At 35.3% G+C, this 21,328-nt stretch overlaps 2 protein-coding genes and 1 pseudogene across 2 annotated transcripts; 1 reads left to right on the plus strand and 2 right to left on the minus strand.

Moving 5' to 3' along the window:
* The first annotated feature begins 1,187 nt into the window (after positions 1 to 1,187).
* LOC141831464 (protein RETARDED ROOT GROWTH-LIKE-like) lies at positions 1,188 to 6,126 on the plus strand. The gene is given in 8 exon segments (XM_074718820.1): positions 1,188 to 1,426; positions 1,428 to 1,520; positions 1,622 to 1,721; positions 2,213 to 2,372; positions 4,716 to 4,864; positions 4,935 to 5,086; positions 5,605 to 5,719; positions 5,801 to 6,126. Coding segments are annotated over 8 exon segments (1,179 nt in total). The 5' UTR covers positions 1,188 to 1,211; the 3' UTR covers positions 5,996 to 6,126.
* Positions 6,127 to 8,111: 1,985 nt separating this feature from the next.
* On the minus strand, positions 8,112 to 9,606 carry LOC141832592 (nitrate reductase [NADH] 1-like; annotated as a pseudogene).
* Positions 9,607 to 9,933: 327 nt separating this feature from the next.
* On the minus strand, positions 9,934 to 20,749 carry LOC141831651 (ubiquitin carboxyl-terminal hydrolase 8-like). The gene is made up of 13 exons (XM_074719060.1): positions 20,548 to 20,749; positions 20,191 to 20,427; positions 18,547 to 18,688; positions 16,675 to 16,734; positions 16,486 to 16,581; positions 14,474 to 14,806; positions 14,164 to 14,304; positions 13,879 to 14,049; positions 13,321 to 13,578; positions 13,081 to 13,229; positions 11,703 to 12,239; positions 10,758 to 11,031; positions 9,934 to 10,431 (listed from the first exon to the last, which is right to left on the minus strand). The coding sequence occupies exons 1-13, from the start codon at positions 20,637 to 20,639 to the stop codon at positions 10,321 to 10,323; spliced, it is 2,601 nt and encodes an 866-aa protein (XP_074575161.1). The 5' UTR covers positions 20,640 to 20,749; the 3' UTR covers positions 9,934 to 10,320.
* Between the last annotated feature and the right edge of the window lie 579 nt (positions 20,750 to 21,328).

Genomic DNA, 21,328 nt, shown 5'->3' on the forward strand with positions numbered 1-21,328 from the left:
CACTTTTGACATTATGTCTTAACGTTATTAGTTGTTATGCACGATTTAGAATCTTAATTGTTTGGGAGAAGAGAAATGCTCTATATTTTATCGTCAAGTAATGATATACTACATGAAAATACAATATGAAAATGCAACATGACATACTATAGACTTGGGTTTCACATTCATACAGTGGATCCCACATCCATACAGTATAGTGTGTCATATTGCATTTTCATGTAGTATATCATTTCTCTTTATCGTCGTATCATATTAATGGTTTAATTATTATAAAAAAAATAGATTTAATTTACATAGGTAAGAGTCATACGATGAGTGAATGATAGATCGTGAGTTCATAAGTTTGGGCTATGTTGTATTAAGGCTTTTTGTTTAGTAATTCTTTTTATGTTATCAGGAGAGTGAGACGTGAGGATTACTGTTTGTAAGAAAAATCCCAATTTTATGAAGATTATCCGTTGAACTTCATTTATTCTTTTAGTGATTTAAAGATTTAAAAAATAATCATATGATAAATTGGATTATCATATTAAGATTGGTAAATTGTAGATTGAAATTTTAAATAATTTTTAAATCTGAAAAATAGATGATGAATATGATTATGTAACTATAGTTGTCAATTTAAATTGGTTCTCGATTTATCAAATTTGATTAAGTTAATTATGCTTGCTAAGAGGATAACTAAATAATTTATACAGATTGACAGATGGGCAGGGCGGAAATTTTATCAATTTATTTTAAGATAAATTCAGACGGCCTTCCTTGATCAAGATTTACCTAGATTCATATATTCATATGAATTGATCTACAGAAAAAGTGATGAACTTGAGTTAATCCGTGAGTTGAAAAAATTTATTTATTTTATTTAAAATTTAAAATTAAAATAAAAAACTTAAGTAGATTTGATCCATCTAAATCGTAATTCAAATTTAAAAATTTTAACTTTATCAATTTAAATGGTAATTTAAATTTAAAATTTTTAATTTTTTTTAATTTTTTAACAGATTTATAAATTGATTTATTTAATTCATAATTTATTTTAAATTGAATTAGATTAAAAAAAAATTAATTCGTCAAATTGATGAACCGATTTCGTCAAATTGATGAACAGCAATGTCAACCATCCACTCACTGTCTCAGTTTATACCTTTTATCAGAGGTAGCGCTCCGCCAGTGAAGATAACGGCGCTGCCCTTCCACCGTTCCCTATGAACACCGCCTCTTACTCTCCTCCTCTATTCTTTCTCCGGCCCCCTTCCCGAACCCTAGCCGCCCTCACTCTCTCCCGCCGCCGTCTCTTTACCTTCCCGTCTCTCCGTCCCTTCCTTGGCTTCTTCTGCTATCCGGCCGGTGATCGCTTCCCCAGGCTTACCTCCTCCCTCTCTTTCGACTCGGATCTCGGACGGCGAGAGGAGGAAGTCGCGTGAGGAAGTCGCGTGCCAGGACCACCTAGTGCAGGCTCAGCAGGAAGAGCAGGGGCTGTTTATCCCCGTCAAGGCCTACTTCCTGTGTACCAGGTGCCCTACTTTGCCCTCTTCTGAATTCGCATTCGTTACCTCTTTCTTGTAAGGATTTATTTTCCATGTGATTTTGATGATGGTGGTGGATTGAGTGACAGTATTGATTTGCGGAGTTTGCAGTCTGAGAATGCGTTCAACGTCATTCCCCCCACCTCCCGCGCTACCATTTACGTTGTGCTCAGATACTACGATCCTCACGTAAGTCTCTTTCTCTGTAGGAAACTGATAAAATAAATTAACAATGTACCTTTCATTGTTGAATAATAACTTTTATTTATCAAGCGTTTTCAGTTATCTTTTTTTTTGGGTGTCAGCATTACTATATGGTTTATTTGGATTTTTTTAGCTACATTAGAGAAAACGTTTGATCTTAGGAAATAGTTGGCATCTATCTTCTAGCTGTATAACCCTTTCAAAAATTTTAAGTTGTTCTTAAACTTTCTAAATGATGCTCTTTCAATTGTGATTGACACTAAACGATTAAAAGAATCACAATTATGTCATTCTTGATTATTTTTTATTGTGTGGTAGCTAAAAGTTTTTGCACATGTACCAACTATATCTCTTGCATTACATCACAGTGATCTTGGTGCTAGAGTTCATGTGTTTGTTCTATAATTTGTTGGTATAATAATTCTAGTTAAGTATTAATTTTAGATGCGAATAAGGTATTTAATTCTGTATTTCAGTTGATGGAGACTGGTTTTAGTGACAGTAGGTGCAGCTATATGGTAGTTTTTCACTATGGTTCAGTTGTGCTGTTTAATGTTTCTGATCATGAAGCTGATGAGTACCTCAAGATTGTTGAAAAACATGCATCAGGCTTGTTACCAGAGATGAGAAAAGATGGTAAGGATAATAAAGAAGTATACACTTGATTGATTTATTTATTTTTTCAAATGTATATACTTGATTTTTTTTCTTCATCTTATAAAATAAATTCCCTCTACTTTCACGAACCTAGAGAAATCCAAAATAAAATTGCAATTTGTTCATTTTCAACTTCGTAGGAAGTTGTTTGTGACATGAACAAATCATCCGTGTTACGTGGTAGTAGGGTTCAATATGATGAGTTCATGGTTTAGAATTTCAAGTTGTACACTTATACCTTCGCTGGTCAAGCAAGTATGACACTACAACCACTTCGTAAAGTTTATAACATCATTCTTAAGTCCATTAAAAATTGTTTGTTATGCATAGATCATTTTGTGACTTGTTAGAAGGATTCAATGAGATGAAACAATAGTTTAGAAATTATACCATCCTTAGCAAAGTAGAACACAACAACAATTTCACATTTCTAACTCGTCCAAATTGTTTCTTCTTACGTGGTTGTCAGAATCAATATCATGATCAAGATCAAATAGTCAAAAAATTAAAGTATCAACTAGATTAGATTACTAGTAAGTTATTTCATTTACAAGGATTAGGTTGTCAAATTGAAGTTCATATTGTGAATCCTTTTAATGAAGTTTTCAAATCATGAATAGATTCATATAAAAATACAAAATATGTTGAAACTAATTTATATTTTATTATAATTGTTTGGATATATAAAACTATGTTTTAAATAATATTTTATATTTAGGTTTTATCAAACAAAATAAAAGAAACAAAGTATTTTATTGTTTAAATTTTTTATCAAAAGTTAATGAACAAATTTCAAATACAATTATATGAAGTATAAACAAATATGCTCATTAAAAAAAACATCTTAAACAATAAAAGCCTTTCGGGCCTTCAAATCTAAAATTGCTCCAATATTGCAAAGTTCAAAAGCAAAATATTCTTTGGGTTAAGGATGGTCTTGTTTTCTTATTACTCATTTCATCATTCTACAAGCAAAAGTTGAATAGATTATAAGTGTAAATTTCTTATTACTCATCCCTTAGTTGACTCATTATATATCAACCAATTGATATATTGATTACGACCATTTCTAAGGTCGAGTTTGTCCTATTTGAGAGTTTTACCCTCACCCATGTGTACAAGTCTCACACTCTCAACTCCCTTGGAGTCTTACCAAGCTTCCTCAACTTATCATCGCTCTGATACTCTTTGTCTCGCAGCCCCTTTGATTTCCACGCTATCCTTCTCCGAACTCCATGTACCTGTGAGCCATCGAGGCGTCAATAGCTTGGTCACACCAAATTTCCATATGCATCTATCATATCTTGCATGACTGAATACACAATTAGATCCATAGTCATCCTATCTTAAACTTTTTGCCCAGACCATTAAAACCAAGATGAATCTTGATCTCAAGGGAACGAATGCACCAACAACTCTCACACATCTTTCTGCACAAATGAAATCCACCAGGAGACTGAAGAATATCTTTCTTTAGGGCTCAAGTTATCAAGAAGTCTTGCTTTAGTGCTTCTGGGTCTTCCTTTGTTTGCCAAGCATTCAATCAACCTTTAGTTGCTGGGATTTTCGCATGCTAAGGATCTGATCAGATCTGCCAGGCTGCATTATTACACATATAATCTAACTTAAGCCTTTGTTCAAACCTTAAAACTTATTGCACCAATACAATCATCGGTTAGCAATCTAATTAATTATTAAATAAACAATTAATTACAGTAAAAAGTTGATTACCATTATTAATAATTCAATTAAATATGTATCAAAATCGTACTGCTATATCATTTCAATTAGAAAGAGAAACTTTGGAATGGTGTGAAATTTTAAATTTTGCTCATTGGGGTATCATATTTCATCCAAAATAAGTCGAACTGTGTGCCTGTGTGTAACAAAGGAGTTCTCTTGTATGGAAAGAATCAGCACATAAAAAATTTTAACCAGAACAAACTGTGCATGTGTTGGCATTATCACACCATGAATCTATCAATGCAAAAATTGATATCTAATGTAGATTATCTACCACAGATTTCTTTTCTGCTTCTGATCAATAACTTTCCCATCTGTATTTCAGGTTGATTCTATCTCAATGATATGTTGGTTCCATGCCATCAATATATGGAAGTCGTATCATATATTTGGACTGATAATATGGTCAATAGAGAATGATGTATTTACTAGTAACCATCTAGGCTGAACTATACCCTGTAGGTTTAATCTGGGCTCGTCCAACAGTTTATTTGCTATCTTTTGAAAGGCTTTTTATGGAATTTGGAGAATATATTATTGGGTTTTCTTCTGATAATGATTTAAAATTTTGAAAATCAGATTATGCAGTAGTTGAAAAACCTACTCTGGAGACTTGGATGCAAGGTGGGCTGGACTACATAGTGCTCAAGACTTTGAACATAGATGGTATTCGTACTATTGGAAGTGTTCTAGGTCAAAGCATTGCTTTAGATTACTATATCCGGCAGGTACATTTGAAACTATCCATCAGATTATGAATTGTGTTGGGAGCATTGATGCATACCATCTTTTTCTTAGGTTGACGGAATGGTAGCTGAGTTCACAGATATCAACCGTTGTTTGGAGAAAACCGGAACCTTTACCATGAAAAGTAAAAAGCTTTTTCAGTTAGTTGGGAAAGCCAATTCTAATCTGGCTGATGTCATTCTTAAACTTGGGCTTTTTGAGAGGTAATCTGATTATGTATGGTTGATTGTTCTAATGGGAAGATATTCTATTCTAAATATGGAGGTGTTTGTCACATAAATTTTTATAACCTTAATAATTTAAAATTTTAGGCTTAATGATTCCCTTTGGCTTTGAAGTTTTCTGCTTCGGAAAGGAGAATTAGTCAATTATTCGTTTGATTCTGATTTATAATAGTTTCACAATCTGGAAGATGTCAGTCTCTGTATGATCAGTTGATCAACTTTCGCTACACAGCATGTTGAATGGAAATACACTTATATAAGTTTAGCCATCATAATATTTATACATCACATTTTGGTTTCCAGAACCTACCCAACACAATTCTATCTAAGACGAACCTTTTGAACTTATTTAAAGAAAATGAGGAAAGTTCAATAGTTGTTCTTGATTTTGTTAATGTGCTGTACAGTTTAACATTGTTGTAGTTGACAGAATATTATCTGCTGGAAGACAATAGCGGCTGTGCCTCCTGGCTCATGCTTTACATGAAACTTTTCAGGTCGGACATTGCTTGGAAGAATGCTAACTATGCGCAAATATGGGAGTACCTCCGTGATGAATATGAGCTAACACAACGATTTGGAAACCTTGATTTCAAGTTGAAGTTTGTTGAGGTAATCCGACCAGTTCCATTGCCCATTTTGTTAATTTTCTGCTTTTGGCCATGGTCGGTGAACTCTGTTACTCCTGTGCAGCATAATATTCGCTTCTTCCAGGAAATTCTTCAGAACAAGAAGTATGTTTTTCTAGAATGGCTGATCATTCTTCTAATCGCCGTGGAGATCCTCATTTCCATTTATAACATCAATTTTCACCCAACACCAACCGCTCTCCAGAAAGCAAACACTCAGAGAACAAGTCAAGAAGGGTCTATTGATTGTCATAGTTAGTTTTATGGATATAAGATATTTTTATGAAGTTGCATTGATATTATAAGATCAATTTGTGGCTCTGAATGATGTGTTATGAAATTAATTAATAGATGGAAAGAAATGAAGAGAACATATGAGTTTTTGTTTTATTTAAAATTATGCGATTTCTTAGTCTTATTTAATTTGTAAGAGAACTGCGAGGGATTTGTTTTAAATATTATCATGAAAGCAGAGGTAGCAGCTGTGGCTTCATGGCAAACAATTTTTGAAGATCTGTATTTTTAAGAAAGTTTTTATTCAGTTGGCTTTGATATTTTTTTTCCTGCCAGATGTATTGAAATGAAACAACAAATTGAAACCTAATCGACAACTGAAAATTTGACTTCTCTCTCTCTCTCTCTCTCTCTCTCTTTTTGCTCAAAATTTAAATGAAAGTGGTTAGTTCAATACGATGTCATGAAGTAAGACTCCGTAAATGAAGATGTAGCCTCAATAAAAATAATGAACACAAAAATCACAATATTAACGCAAGAGGTTTAATTGGTGTAATTATGCCCATAAACATATAATATTGCATGTGATTTTAATATTTAAATCAAGTTCTAAGTTAGAAAATATTTATGATCTCATATGTATGGTATGTAATACATAAAATTTATGATCGTGTGGGGTGTTAGATAATGGATTTTACATTTTGTTGAAGTAATACAGAAAATTTGACAGGTACTATAAGTATAATGGTTGGAAATCCAAATAGATCTATTAAGATTGAATATTTAGTAAGATGAAATCATAATATATCAAAGAGACGGGATGCTATGTAAGAAAGTTCCAATAGGGCATGGATAATTAACATGATGTTTAATTTACCACTTGAAGTCCTAACATATAAGGAAAATTGAATGTTAAGTGAAAAAAGTTCTAAGAAGTTTGTAAGATCGAATTTTTATCATCAACATGGTCCATAGGTCATGGATTGTTGATCATTAAAATGATGCTTCTTTGATATAGATGATTGCAAAAGGATACAACCAACTAGTACATTAATGGCAACACCAAGTTCCTCATGATGTAGATCGACTTGAATTGAACTCCTACAAAAAAAAGAACTTGGGAGGACCGGTCTGACCTGAGCTCATCCTAAATTAGACCAATTTGGCTTGAAGTTTGTCTTGACCCGGACTAATTAGGATTCGCGTTGACTGTGTCAAAGACATGCCATGTGGTCCCCACAATTCCCTCTCCATCGATCACGAGTCATCGAAGAGATAGATATGAACTCTAACGTTCAAAAACACGAAAAATTTTGCACATGAGCGGACTAATTGCTAGGTTAGAAATATAGCAAAAAAGTCCAATATTATTATTGTGTCTATATATAAAGTTCTCAAAATCTTCTCAAAGTTATTTATTTTTTTATTTTTATATTTTCTTCTTCTTTGCACCTCAAGTTTTTTATCATGCTAAGATAAAAAATTATAATAGATTTCTCCGCCTTTGATCTTAATCCGTCAAAATTAGAAAACATAATGAAATTTTCAAGGAGGAACCTTCGCTTCAAATTATTTTTTTAGTTTTGTATGCTTCCTCTTCCTTGTGCCTAATTTTTTTATCATACTAAGATAAAGAATTATAATAGATTTCTCCGTCTTCCATTCTAATCCGTCAGAATTAAAAAGCATAATAAAACTTTCAAAGAGGAACCTTGGTTTCAAATTATTTTTTTATTTTTTTATTTTCTTCTTCCTTGTACCTCATTTTTTTATATAATGTGAGATAAAAAATTATAATAGATTTCTCCGCCTTCTATCCTTAATTACAAAGCATAATGAAACTTTCAAGGAGGAATCTTCGTGTCATCATTTTATTAATCAAAATAAAAGTAGTGCATTGGTTGGGTCGTAATTCATCTTCAACCAAGTTGATCGTGATTTAAAATTTAAGTAAACCATGGAGAATAATATAATCGGCCGGACTAATTCCTATTTGCATTCCGATCGATTTCTTAAAAAATATTAACAAAATATATGTAACAAGTTGACACCGCATTTTATTAATCAAAAAATAGTACCCAATTAATCGTATCATACTTCATCTTAATTCTTCAAGTCGACACAGCATTTTATTGTTATTATTAATTTTTATAATCGTTGACACCGCATTTTATTAATAAAAAAAATAGTACCGAATTAATCGTATCATACTTCATCTTCTTCAAGTTGATAGTTTTAGAAGATAAAGAATATAATTGAACTTATTCCTCTTTTGATTTTTTTAAAGAATATATTTTTATATATTTATTTATAAATTATCTGGACGAGCTAACTAATTAATTCTTATATGTACCGGTCCGATTTCATATTTCGTGTGTCAAATAATATATATATATATAAAGAATTTCAGAACCCTATAAAACAGGTTGAAGGGGCGCTTCATTAATCAAAATAGTAGCAATTGGCCATTCCCATAACGGTACAACCGGAAATTGGATCATCGGCGGCGGCCGGCCAGCGAGCCGGGGCAAGTCGTCGTCATCGCCGCCCTCAGGATGCTTAATAACAAAAAATCCAGTGTTGTACCGCCACTTCTCCCGCCTTGCCTTGTAGATTACGTACCACACCTTGAACTGCTCCGGTCGCCGGCGCGCCCACCCGTCCAGCTCCTCCTGCAGCAATATGTCGTCCTCCGACCGACTTGCGTACACCAGGTGCATCTCCGTCAGGTCCGCCAGGCCCTGCAGAACTGCCTGGGTCACTTGGTACATCGGCGTGATCCCCGTTCCACCGGCAACCATCGCCGACCGCCGCGAAAACCTCTTGCTGCTTCCGTCTATCAGGAAGTTACCGCAGTCGGTATAAGGGATGTGGCCGGAGATAGCTCCTGTGACATGAGCTCAGCTCGCTGAAAGGGAATTTAGGGTGCTCGCCCTTGAAGTAGACCGTGACGAGTAGCTCGAAGTTGCCGACGACGTCCACTGGACTCGTCGGTGTGTAGGCGCGCATGCAGATCTGCTTGACGTCAATGGCGGCGCAGAGGAAGATGTGCTTGTCGAAGGGAAGGCCCAGCAATGAATCAGCCGACGGTAGATGGACTTCTTGGGAGACGAGCGTGCCCTGAACCTTCTCGCGGTGGCGGCGACAGCATCCTTATCAACGTCGGCGCCAACTGCACCGAGGAGTTCGATCGATGCCATCCACTCCGACCATCTCAAAGCGCTAGCTCCTCGACATCTGCCGTATCGGCGAGCGACCTCATCCCCTCTGGCTACGTCTCAGACGCCTCCGTCCACGGCGCGTACGTCCGACCTCTCTCACCTCGCCACTTCGAGCTACTCGTCAAGGTCTACTTCAAGAGAGAGCTAGCACCCTAAATTCCCTAACAGCGAGCTGAGCTCATGTCACAGGAGCTAGCTCCGGCCACATCCCTTAATTAACTTCCTGATAGACGGAAGCAACAAGAGGTTTTCGCGGCGGTCGGCGATGGTTGCCGGTGGAACGGGGATCAGCGAGCCGGCGCGACCGGCGCAGTTCAAGGTATGGTACGTAATCGACAACGCAAGGCCGGAGGAGTGGCGGTACAGCACTGGATTTGTTAAAGCATCCTGAGGTCGGCGACGACGACGACGACATGCTCCCGCTCGCTCGCCGGCCGCCGATGATACATTTTCCGGTTGTAACCTTCTTCAACTTAGAGAAGAAGATGAAGAATGACATGGATTTGAAACTATCGCTTAAGAAATCAGAATACAAAGAGAAATCGATCCAATTATATTTTCTTTTTGATGATTTACTTGAATTCTAAGTCGATTGCTTAATCTTATGAGACTATTAAGTTGGAGAAGATCGAAGCACCACATGCCAATTCTTACTACTATTTACTTGAATTCTTTATTTATGCTTTTATTGCCTCTTCAACCGTGAATAGCAATCCGAAGACAACTGAATCAATAACAAAACTCAAGGAGAATTAATACTACACAACAAAAATACATGGTATGGTAACCATAAATCTCCCCCTCGGAGGTAAAAAAGAAATCATATGAGTGAGAAAAGGAATCAAAAGATCATTTGCTAGATGCTCTGCACATTTTGATTAGTAGAAGTTGAAGTTGGGGATTAGGAGAAGAGCTTACCTTCCCATCCCCATCATGGTCAATCTGATTCGATCAGCCATTTGGTTCACACAATGGTCTGTTCTGTTCCATGTGGACTCTTTCACTCAGAATGATGAGCCGTGCCGCCGATGGACGGCAAGGCGAATAAACGTTTGCAGCTCGCAAAAGGCACGACGACTTGGTCTGAACAATGTGCAATTGCTCAGAGTGATATGTGAAATAGTTTGCATTAAGTCCTCTTGTAAAACAGAACATAAGCCGCTGAGGTTTTTAGGCTATCCTCCGTGATGGGGATGACACTGCGGTCATCAAAATCATACCAACGGTTTTCGCCTTCATGCTGCAAAAAATAAGAATAATGTCAAGACTTTAAATATCAACTTGGAGAAGCGAAATCAATAGTCAAAGGGAAACCAAAGGAACTAGCTAGTATGAATGCTAATGGACATAGGCCTTGCACTTATAATCACTTTGTTCCAACTATTTGGGATCAGCTTCACAGTCTCTACATTCTTTGAAGACATCAAAGTTGATGAAACTAAAGTTAGCAAAGTTTGAATATTCATTCGTGCTATTGATGATCCACATTGTAAGAGGAAGTATATTTTTGTTGATTGTTGCACGAGATAAAGAAGCTTGAGATGAGATCATTGAACATGAACTTACATAGACATAAGCAGTATAGTGACCACCTCCCATATTTCCGTAGTGATTGCTCATGGCATACAGTTGGTAGTTATTCGATATTTGCTTTGGTATTCCAGCAATATAGTTTGTCAAATCCAGATCTCGGATAGGGAATTCTACCAATGTCTCGAGCTTGTTTTTTGTATATCTGGTATATGAGAACCTTTTTAAATGAATGACAAGAACTTGAGGCAACCTCCAGAGATCTAACTTTTTGGTAGCTTGTTGATGCTTCTTACAACTCGGACAATACCTGTTATAAGAGAGTTAATTCTTCCGAGCAAGTCCAAATATAGAGGTACAACAAAAAACTCAAGAAAGTATTGAGCAAAAGTCAAACAAATATATACGGACAAAGTAGCATCAAGATCTATTCACAAATATGCATCTCAACTAAAGAAATCACATTCTAGATGTTGGTGAAGTATTAACACCCAATATCTAAGTCTCCAACAAGGTAGTTTCTAAATGCTTTTTTACACATGATCAATAGAAATATCAGATGTTGACTCGAAGTCTCAACATCGCAGTGTCCAACTTGGGTACAGAGCAAGGTTAAGAGTCCAAATATCTGAGGCCAAGATTAGACGTGTAGGCCAGATCTTTATTAATTCTGATCTTATTTTCTCATGATGATCTACATTCTAGTATTGTTGCTAGTAATAGTATTTAATTGGATGGATTAGATGTTTGCAAACTAAATGCCTCCAAAAATATTTACAAATGCATATAAAAAATTTAAACCTCGCTGATGCTTATGATTTTGTAAGACTAAGGCAAAGACCAGACTAAACAATTCTTTTATTTAAAGAAAAAAAATCATGCAAAGCTGACATGGAAACATGAAGCCTGCCATGATGCTAACCACAAGTATAAACAGGTCTTTTGCCCTGACATCAACTGTCTGGAAAAAAACATACTAACCACATATCTTCAGGGCCCAGTGGTTCCTCCTTGAGGAAGGCTTCAAGGCATGCATACAATGTACAAGAATCTTGGGATCTTTTTGGAAAAAGTCGAAACTTGTAGATCTCAGGTAACAAGTTCAGAAGATCAGTGTCATACTGTTCCAATGCTTTACTCTGCCAACAGACTAGAATAAATAAATGCTTCGAAGTTGCAGTCAAAGACATGGATTCGTTTATTTCAACTTTGGATTGCATGATTTTACTCTTTTCGTCTGTTAAATGAAATTGAAATTCATCCCCATTATCAGAGACACCTTCCGCTGCTTGAGACATGCATTCACTGTCAACTTCCATATTGAGATTTGTCTCAATGGTGCCGCTAGTGCATTTATCTTCCTCATCACCTAACACGGCATCCTTGCTTTTTCTAAATGGACTCAGAAGCTTCAGAAACAGCTTGTAAATAGTAGATCCATTAACAACATCTGGTAGTGTTGTCACAAGAGGAACTCCAAAGCCTTTCCAATTTGTCCTTCTGCTAAGAATATAATGCCTGAATTCAAGTGTTTGATCAGAAAGATAACATGTATATATGAAAAAAACATGCAGTAATTTCAACAGTTAGTTCATAAAAAAAAGGATTTTCCATTACTTTGGCAACCAAGAGCATGAACTTATAAAGATGCGTAGCAAACTAGCAATTTGAGCCATGTTTTATAATGATTCAGGAGACAAAACAGCTCTGAATCTCAAAACAAAAGGAAAAAGGGCTGAATTTTTGTGCGAGTAGCAATACTCAATTGTGTTGTGTTTCTCAAAGAAATGGAGTTTGAAAAGAATACATGATTTTATTGGATTTGTCTGGGAATTCTTACAAGCAGAAAAGATCATCACTGCTAACACTGTGCAAAGAAACTCCAATCTTGTAGATTGTTTTATATAAGTGGGATGCAATGAATGGGCTATATTGACTTAATTGTACATAACAATAAATTACTCAACATCAACTGGAGTTGAACACAAATGCCTCCAAGAATATCTGTGAAACCACTGAGGAAGAAAGGGAAATCCCTTCCACTTATCAAACTTACTATGTCAGTCTAGTATAGCCAAATAAGCAAATATTGATAAAACTTGATGTTTGTAAGGCCAGGGAAATAAGCAAAATTAATGGTAAGCTACCATCACTCATCATCAGTTAGAGTAATAATGCAATAATAGAAACAATGTGGAGCTACTCTCCTCAATAAAGTAGCTTAAGTAAAGTCTTGTATGCATTATTGCAAACTTAATATCTTGAAAGAATTTCCAAACATGAAATTTGATTTTGATAGGAAAACAATGACTTCAAAAACACAAGTGGAGCAAAAACAAATAGAGATTATAAAGCTCACTCTTCCAATCTTTGGTGTGCAAAAATCACAAATGGAGATTTTTCAGCATCTTTTGGTAGCCGGTATGCTGCTAAGCGATCTTCATCTCTAATCAGGGATATTGAATCTGATGGCTCATCCAGAAAACGGATAATGCAATTAGCATAAACCTGTGGATGTGTGTATATTGGTTAATTCAATACTAAAGCAAAAGTTCATTGATTGAATATAACTTTTTTTTTTTGTTTCAGAAGAACATACCTCAACAATCAATAGACTCTCATCGTCTCTCAATGAACAAGCAGCACCTAGAACCTGAATAAGGTCCTTCAGTTTCCCAGATTTGGGCACATTTATTGTGTAAGCCGATGGCTCAGTACTACCATCGGTACTGAAAACAGTAACAGTCATTTCCCTGGTTGTCGCCGATGGCAGTGGCAGAGACAAGTACATGAAGGGGTCAAATGTTATGGACACTGTGCGGCAAACAGGACAAATTAAAGTCGACTTATATTGCCCCTGTAATGTTAAGCAAGAACAAGAAACTCCAATTACTAGAGATCAGATATAGAAAGATTTGAATGATCAGTAGAAGTACTTTAACCGTGAAAAGCATAGACTATTTTCATAAAGAATAATAAAACTTTCAGTCAAATTTTACAAGAACATGAGAAGTGGAATTAGTAATTTTTAAATATAACAGAACCAAAGCAACTGCTATAGCACTCTGGTTTCTATCCATCCTAGAAAATATTTCAAGATCAGAATTCTAATGGTGTATTCGTTATGATAAACATTTAGTGCAACTGTAGAACTCACTTGACAAATATCAACTATGATAGAATCATTTCGAGCTAAATGATTTCCCCAGTATTCATCAGCAACTTCTTCATCAGGACGACCAGATGCATCTTTAGCTTCAATATATGGCTTGTGTTTGACACGATTCAGATCCTCATGAAGTCCATCTAACAGAAAAGCAAGAAGCTCCTATGAAACCAAGCATGAATGTCAAAATAAGTGTCTCTCATCTAACAATTTCCAATTTTTAAGCTATAATTCTGGAGAATCTGAATCAAATTTCCAGTGGACTCAATTGAATACCTGTGAATCATGTTGGTTACAGCCACTAAATTGTGGAGCAAATCGCGCAAGCTTTCCTTTAAAAACATGCGGAACAACAGGCAATCTATCTACCGTGCATAAATTCCTTAAGAGATCTCCAAATGCCATAGCAAGCTCTCCCTGTTTAGAAGTACAAATTTAGTGGGAAAATATAATAAAGAAGAAACTTGATTATGCAAAATTTTCACATATTCAAAACCATAAATGTTGCTACAAGAGAAAAGACAAATATTTTATTGGAAATAGTACTGTATTCAAATGAGCATGAATCCATCAAACAATGGCGTACTTTCATGCCTAAAGGATTTTGAGCATTGATTTCATTACGATAATTTCCATGGAAGTATTCAACGAGCTCTGGTGTGTGCACCAAACATTGCAGAGCACTGTTCATGAAGCATGTATTTCCAAGATTGTCTAATCCTCTCGTTCCAAACAGACCACCTTTCAGGTTCCCATTCTGCAAATTTAAGTCTGAATTTCCTACACTGCCATTGCACACAAGGGGGTCGCCATAAGTGGAACCAGTCAATTTGGACTGATCTAGTTGTAGGTTGTCCTTAACTTCACTTTTACAAATGATGTTTTCTAGTAGTGCAGAGATTTGTACTTCCAGAAGAACCTGTACAGAATAACAGAAGGAAAATGTCACAAAAGCACAACCTCTTCAAGGCTGGTAAATATTCGCTTAAAAAGAGATCAAAACAAAGCAACTAACTTGTTTTTTAGTTTATTTATTAAATAAAACACAAAACAAAGAAATTACTGTTAACTGTAATAGTAACAAGAAGAACAAAGAACTAACTACATAAGAATAATATCCTGACTATTTGAGATTAGATAAGGTCCTTCTTTCATCCCTAGTTATTAAAGGAAGTCAATCATAAACTCTCTTGTTTTTATGCACCAGAAGTCTTAATTAGCTCATCTGACAAGTTTCTATAATACTCCTTTGAACATGCAACCATGGTATATTGTCCTAGTTCGAGCCACCCAATATGGGTGGGTTGTTCTAGTCCAAACCCTCGTTGATATGATATCCAACATGACATTTGGATGTGACCAGACCTATGTTGTTCAGATACATGTATGAGCCGGGTGTGGTTCGAAGTGTGTGGCACAATAATTCTAAAAGACATTACACATGATTGATAGGAGTCAAGAATGTTTACTTGGATTGTCGATGTTGGACACAGTCCATAGGGGAAGATGATAATCTCAGGCATTAGAGTCCCATTTGGGCACTTTCCAAAGCAGACAATTTTTGTGGCATTAAATTCAAAAAGTGAAGACAACAGGTCTGAATGGGAGAGTGGTGGTGGTACACCACAACATAGATCTTCTTTTTTTCTTCTCATGGCTCACAGCAAAGGGGTGTGGGTCTACGCTTGAAGGGGAAGTAGGAAGAGATACAAAAAAGGAAGATGGAGGATTAGGTATAAGTAGGGAAAGAACAGAGGCAGTGTATTGGGCAGTCAGGCACTGCATTCAATTCAATATTGAACCAGATCTTGAACCTAACAAAGTGATTGAAAAAAAGTAACTTCCTTATATAAAACTTCCTGCAGAGAAAGGCATTAACCAAGGCCACATCCTCAAAACCTAAATAAAAAATAAATACCTCTATCATCTCATTCCTATTAGCATTTTGATGCTTAAAATTGTAATCGAAATTATTAGAAATATCACCAGGAAAAATGCAAACCCACCAGCAAGTATAGGAACAATGAAATTTTATGACCACAAACAAACTTGACAATATAGGACTATCAGGAGTCTGTACATTCCATCTTACTCTGAAATTGCTACAACCCAGTTTAGACGCCTATGGCACATTGTTGGCTGATGGAATAGTTTATAGCCTCAAATATTTACGTCAGTAGTTGGAACTATAAAATTATGGATCCTTTCTCTCACCAAAGTAAATAGCTGCAGGTTTGTCAAGCGTTAAATGTAGAAGTTTCATGTTTATCCAAAACACATGAAATAAATTGCTTTGACCAATCCGAATGTTCCCATGACAGAACTCATGCATCAAAACTAAAATTCAACTGTAAAAGCAACCATAACTACATAATCATGATAGCTTAAGCTAAACCACTACAGTCTATATTTTCAGGTAATCTGCAACTTGTCAAATTGATATCCAACACTGCATAACCAGGTAATCATCACCATCTTCAATATTACAGCAACAAGTTATAAGAAAGATGATACAACACAACCACTGAACATTTGAGATCTCAATCGATAAAGGTAAACTTCAAGCAGAGCACAATCAAGCAGTAAAAAAGAAGTTACCTCTTGATCTGTCTTCTGAATAAAATCTTGAGGAGCCCTGTTCCATTCTTCCATTAATATCAAATTTGTTCGTCCAGAGAAATCCCATATGCGAACCTACACCAGTCAAAGAAAGTAAAAAAACACAGATATGTTATATTTTACATCAAGGACAAAAATGAGCAAATCTTTCTAATGTATACAACATACAGGTTCTGAGTCAATGCCAAAAATCTTGCTTGCCCTTTTGTAATTTTCAACAGCATTATCCTACATGACAAACATATTTGTCTGGTCAGAGAGCCAAAAGTATATCTTACTGAAAGAACAAATCACTTGGGAACAAAGATTTTCTACTGAATGCTCTTTGATTTTGCTTCTTACAGTAACCTTTTCAATATTCAAATTAGATGATCGATAGGTTCTATTAGGTACACAAAATGAGCATAATAGTGTGCAATCCTGAAGTGACCGTCCGTTAGTGCAAGACATGATAAGTTACTATAGTAGCCATATATGTAGTAGATATAACAGGTTTCTAATTCCAAAACAGTCAATTGAAATTGAAAAAAGGGAATCCCATGAGACTGAGGTCGTTTCGGGTGTACATTATTACCACATTGTCTTTTGGTTTGAACGCACTTAGTGATGTGAATGAGGTGTTTGGTAAATACATGTCCAAAGTGCATCTTCCTAATGCACCATTTTGGGATTTTTCCATGCTAATTTCTCAATGAAGGTTAGGAGCACACAACTTTTCCAAAGAAATTTTTTAATGCAGGTGACCAGGTATACTAGAGAAACTACTTTCACAAAGCAACATCTAATATACAATGAAAATGAGTATAAAATGCCAAAATGGAATACTAATATTAAATTACAAAAAATATATAAATAATATAATAATTTAAAATAAATAAAATATTCAATAATAGAAGCAGAGAAAGATATACAATATAATAATGCTTATGTAAAAAAAGAAAGCATTTAATTTTTATTTTTATCAATATTATAGTATTTAATATTTGACATAGTTTTTTAAATGGTTCATAGTGTATTATTTTTAAATATTTTATTATCTTAAAGTATTTAAATTTTATTTTTATCATTGTTGTAGTATTTAAAATTTGTATAATATGTTATCAAATGATCAATAGTTTAATATCTTTTAAATAATTTATTACAAGATAAAATCATAGTTCAATTATAAGAGAATACTATAGTTTTATAATATATGCACATACATATATAAAAATGTTATTAGATTTTGGAAAATTATAATTTTTAGTAATGATACTATTAAACTAGAATGATATTTTACAAAATATTTTATAGAAAGAACATAAAAACATTTTCAAATGATATTTTATGATTCAAGTATTTTTCATAAATTTTAAGACTAATTTAAGTAATGTGCACAATCTTATATTTATATAAATAATATTTCAACATAAAATTATCGGATCTATAACTAGAAAGTTAATTAAAACAATATATTAAGAAATTAAACAGTGTGTTCATACTGAAAACAATTGAAGATGCCAATATATATTTTTATAATTTAATTTTGATGAAACATATGCTTGGGACAACAATAATATAGTATATGCTTTATTTTCTTTATCATCCTCTTCATATAAATGCTTTGTAAGTGCACATTTAACAAACATGAGTTGGTAAAAAATACTTTGCAAAGCAAGATAATCACTGTCTTTTCAGTAATGCAATTAATGCATTTTTGAAATGTCAAAGCAATGAAAAACCCACACTGAAGAGGCTCAAAGCACTTGTTCATACTTAACAATTAGACCCAAGGAATTATTGTGAATTATCAAGTATGGGAGCACCTTCTTAATAATATTTCAGATAATTTATCAGAGATTTATTTTCAAACATAGGAATGTGTTGATACTCAACTCCAAACTCAGTCTCATATGAGAGTCAAAAGAATGGGGAATTCTACTGGTTCTTTTAGCATGAATTTATTTATACGATTCACAATCTTAGTATGCAAGTGGAACAAGAATAAGAATAGGACCAGAATGTTCAAACTGATAATGACATCAAAGAATTGGCAGGCACCTTTTTGCTAATCTTCACTATCAGTACATTTGTTTCCCTGATAACTGAGATCCTTAGCATTAAAGGATAAACATCACTTGTGCTATCTTCAGTAAATAGAGTGCTTCCATTTTTCTTCACAGTCAAATCACTGTCCAAACATCTGCAGTAAAACCTATATTAGGGGGGGAGTCAACAAGAATAATGGTCATATAAGGATTGAACTTAATATAAGTTAAACTTGTCATCTGATTAATTCAAACTTAACAATGTGAAGATACAATAGGAGCTAAACCCACTCCATAAATAAGTACTAATTTAAAAGGAAATTCTCTACTCTCTTAAACATGTGGCCAGGATGTTCTGATGTGCCCGTGTGGGAGCAGTAGGCTCCATCTCTACGACACTCCCCTAGTCACAAAATGTATACACATTTGTCTCAAATACTGTTTCAAGGAGAAGAATAGTCTAAGACACCTCCCAGATTAAGAATCCATCTAGGAGGGAAGCACCCCCAGTCCTTGGAGGCCTCATGTAAGAAGTGGGACTACAGAAGCTGGAGAATGCTCTTTATTAGACAACAAACACAAAATAAATGGGAACAAGATTCTTGAAGGACAGGAAAAATAATTTGTTTCATGCACAAAGCACAGACATCTAATGTATTCCTTTGAAACATAAACGTTGGTTAAATAAAATCTGACAGCAGGTACAGATGGGATTTGAACAAGACTGTTAGAAAGAGAAATTTCGAAAACTCAGCTTTTTCTCATGAATAAACCATGAGAGAAGTAATTAATTACAACTGTTTGCTTAATTTCATTGGCAAAGGAACATAATTTTAAGCGATATGACTAAGGTACAACTTATAGATTGGATCAATTTGTAAAATATCCAGTAGACGCACTAGACTATTGAAATCCACCTAAAATCAGTCAGATCTTCATCCTTTTTCAACCCTTTGTTAATCATCCCAATGCCACAGACCCAGCCTATCCACGTACTACGACAATCTCACTCTAGTAAAGTGTCTCGCATGCCATCAAGCCAGCCATTTATGTTGAAACCCTTCCAATGTCTTGATTTTATCTTCTTTTACCCTTTTGTCTTCTCAGTTGCTCATTCAATGAATATTTACACTTTACTCTAGTGTGATCCAGTATAGTCTAACAAATAAGAAGTACAGACTCCATTTTCAAGTACATAGACAGAGATAGCAGAATACAATCGCTCAAAGGAAACATTTTTACACCCAGCAAACCAGCAAGGCAAATGCCAAACCTTTCCCGCCATATTATTTCATGACAAGTAACATTCTCTAGTGGTCTTGAGACCACTATATAATTCTTGTTGTATCTGACCAATGGTTAATTACATATGGAACATAGAAACTGCACTTGCAGGTTTCAGTATGTAACAGTGGAAAAGCTAAAACCTAGGCTAACAAGAAGACTTTGTGAGCTCTCTAGTATCTTCACTTTGCACTTTAGGCAATGTAAGCCTAACCGTAACCCAAGCAAAGTACTACACCGATTAGAAAGAAGTGCGCTTAAAATGATGAATAATAACTACACACTGCGAAAACCAAAATAAGGCGATCATATGGTAGACCAATCTAATAGGAAACAAATGGTTCAAGCAGAGCTCGCGATGCCTTTACATTACCTATTGAGCGACTGCGACCACAAATCCAAGCCAATCAAGGCATAGCACCGGCCCCTACTTCCGTCGTCTTCATCCTCTCCCAAATCCCCATCTCGCCGTAGATTGAACACCAGATCCGAGCCAAAGAAGTTGCTAATGAACTTCATGCTGCACGAAGTTGATGTCTGACAAGCGGCATAGGGCACCCCCCTTGGTCCACTCCCAGGCTGCTGGTGGTCCTGCGCCTCCTTCCACCACCTGGCCGGCGGCCACTCACGAAATCAATCCCAAGACAACAAACACCAGGGGGATCCAAAAGAGCGGAGAGATCAAGATTCCAGAAGAAAAAACAGTCCCAGATCGGGGAGTAACAGTTACCTGTACGGGACGAGGTATACGCGGCCGTCGCCGTCGGAGACGAGCGGAGAAGAAGCGGCGGGCGAGGACGCCTCGGCTGAAGCTTCATCCATTGCGATGATGTACTCTCCGGTGAACGGGAAGATGGAAGAGTGAAGGATGCCGCGGCGGCGGCGGCGGCGGCACTAGCGGTGCGACCAAAGGAGGCGAGGAAAGCGAAGGAAGAAGGGAAACGCGGAGAAAGGAGAGAGGGAAAGAGAAGGCCTTCCCTCATTTGCTTTCTTTTTGTCTGCAATGAACGACTAAACCAATTAGGGAACTACAAGACTTACCTGAACTTCTACCTTCTAACAGCTTCAGTTAAAAACATGCAGGACCCACTACAAGTTTACCATTTCACCCCAACCAAAAGTGTGGTACTGCAGAGAGTGATAATAGTCAAGTCGCTTGTCCCACGTTGAAATCAAAAGGAATTTTTCTTCCGTTATCGAAGCAGTTTGACCCTTTTTTAAATTATTTGAATTTATTTATTTATTTAAAATTTTTATATTTTAAGATTTCTTTAATTGATTAACTGTAAATTTATTTATTTATTTGTTTTCAAGACTTGTTGATAAACTTTGAATTTCGTCTGTGATATTTGTATTCAATTTTATTCATTAAGTTTAATATTTATTTATTTAAGAACATGTATGTTAAACAAATATAAATAAATTTTTATTATTCAAATATTAAATTTATTCATAAATATTTAATTCATTTACAATTTTATTATTATTGTCTATTTAACATAAAATATTGG

The sequence above is a fragment of the Curcuma longa genome, chromosome 7 (assembly GCF_044706935.1).
Source record: "Curcuma longa cultivar G26 ecotype Majalengka, Jawa Barat chromosome 7, ITB_CL_G26_1.1, whole genome shotgun sequence".
In the NCBI taxonomy this organism is placed as follows: Eukaryota; Viridiplantae; Streptophyta; class Magnoliopsida; order Zingiberales; family Zingiberaceae; genus Curcuma; species Curcuma longa.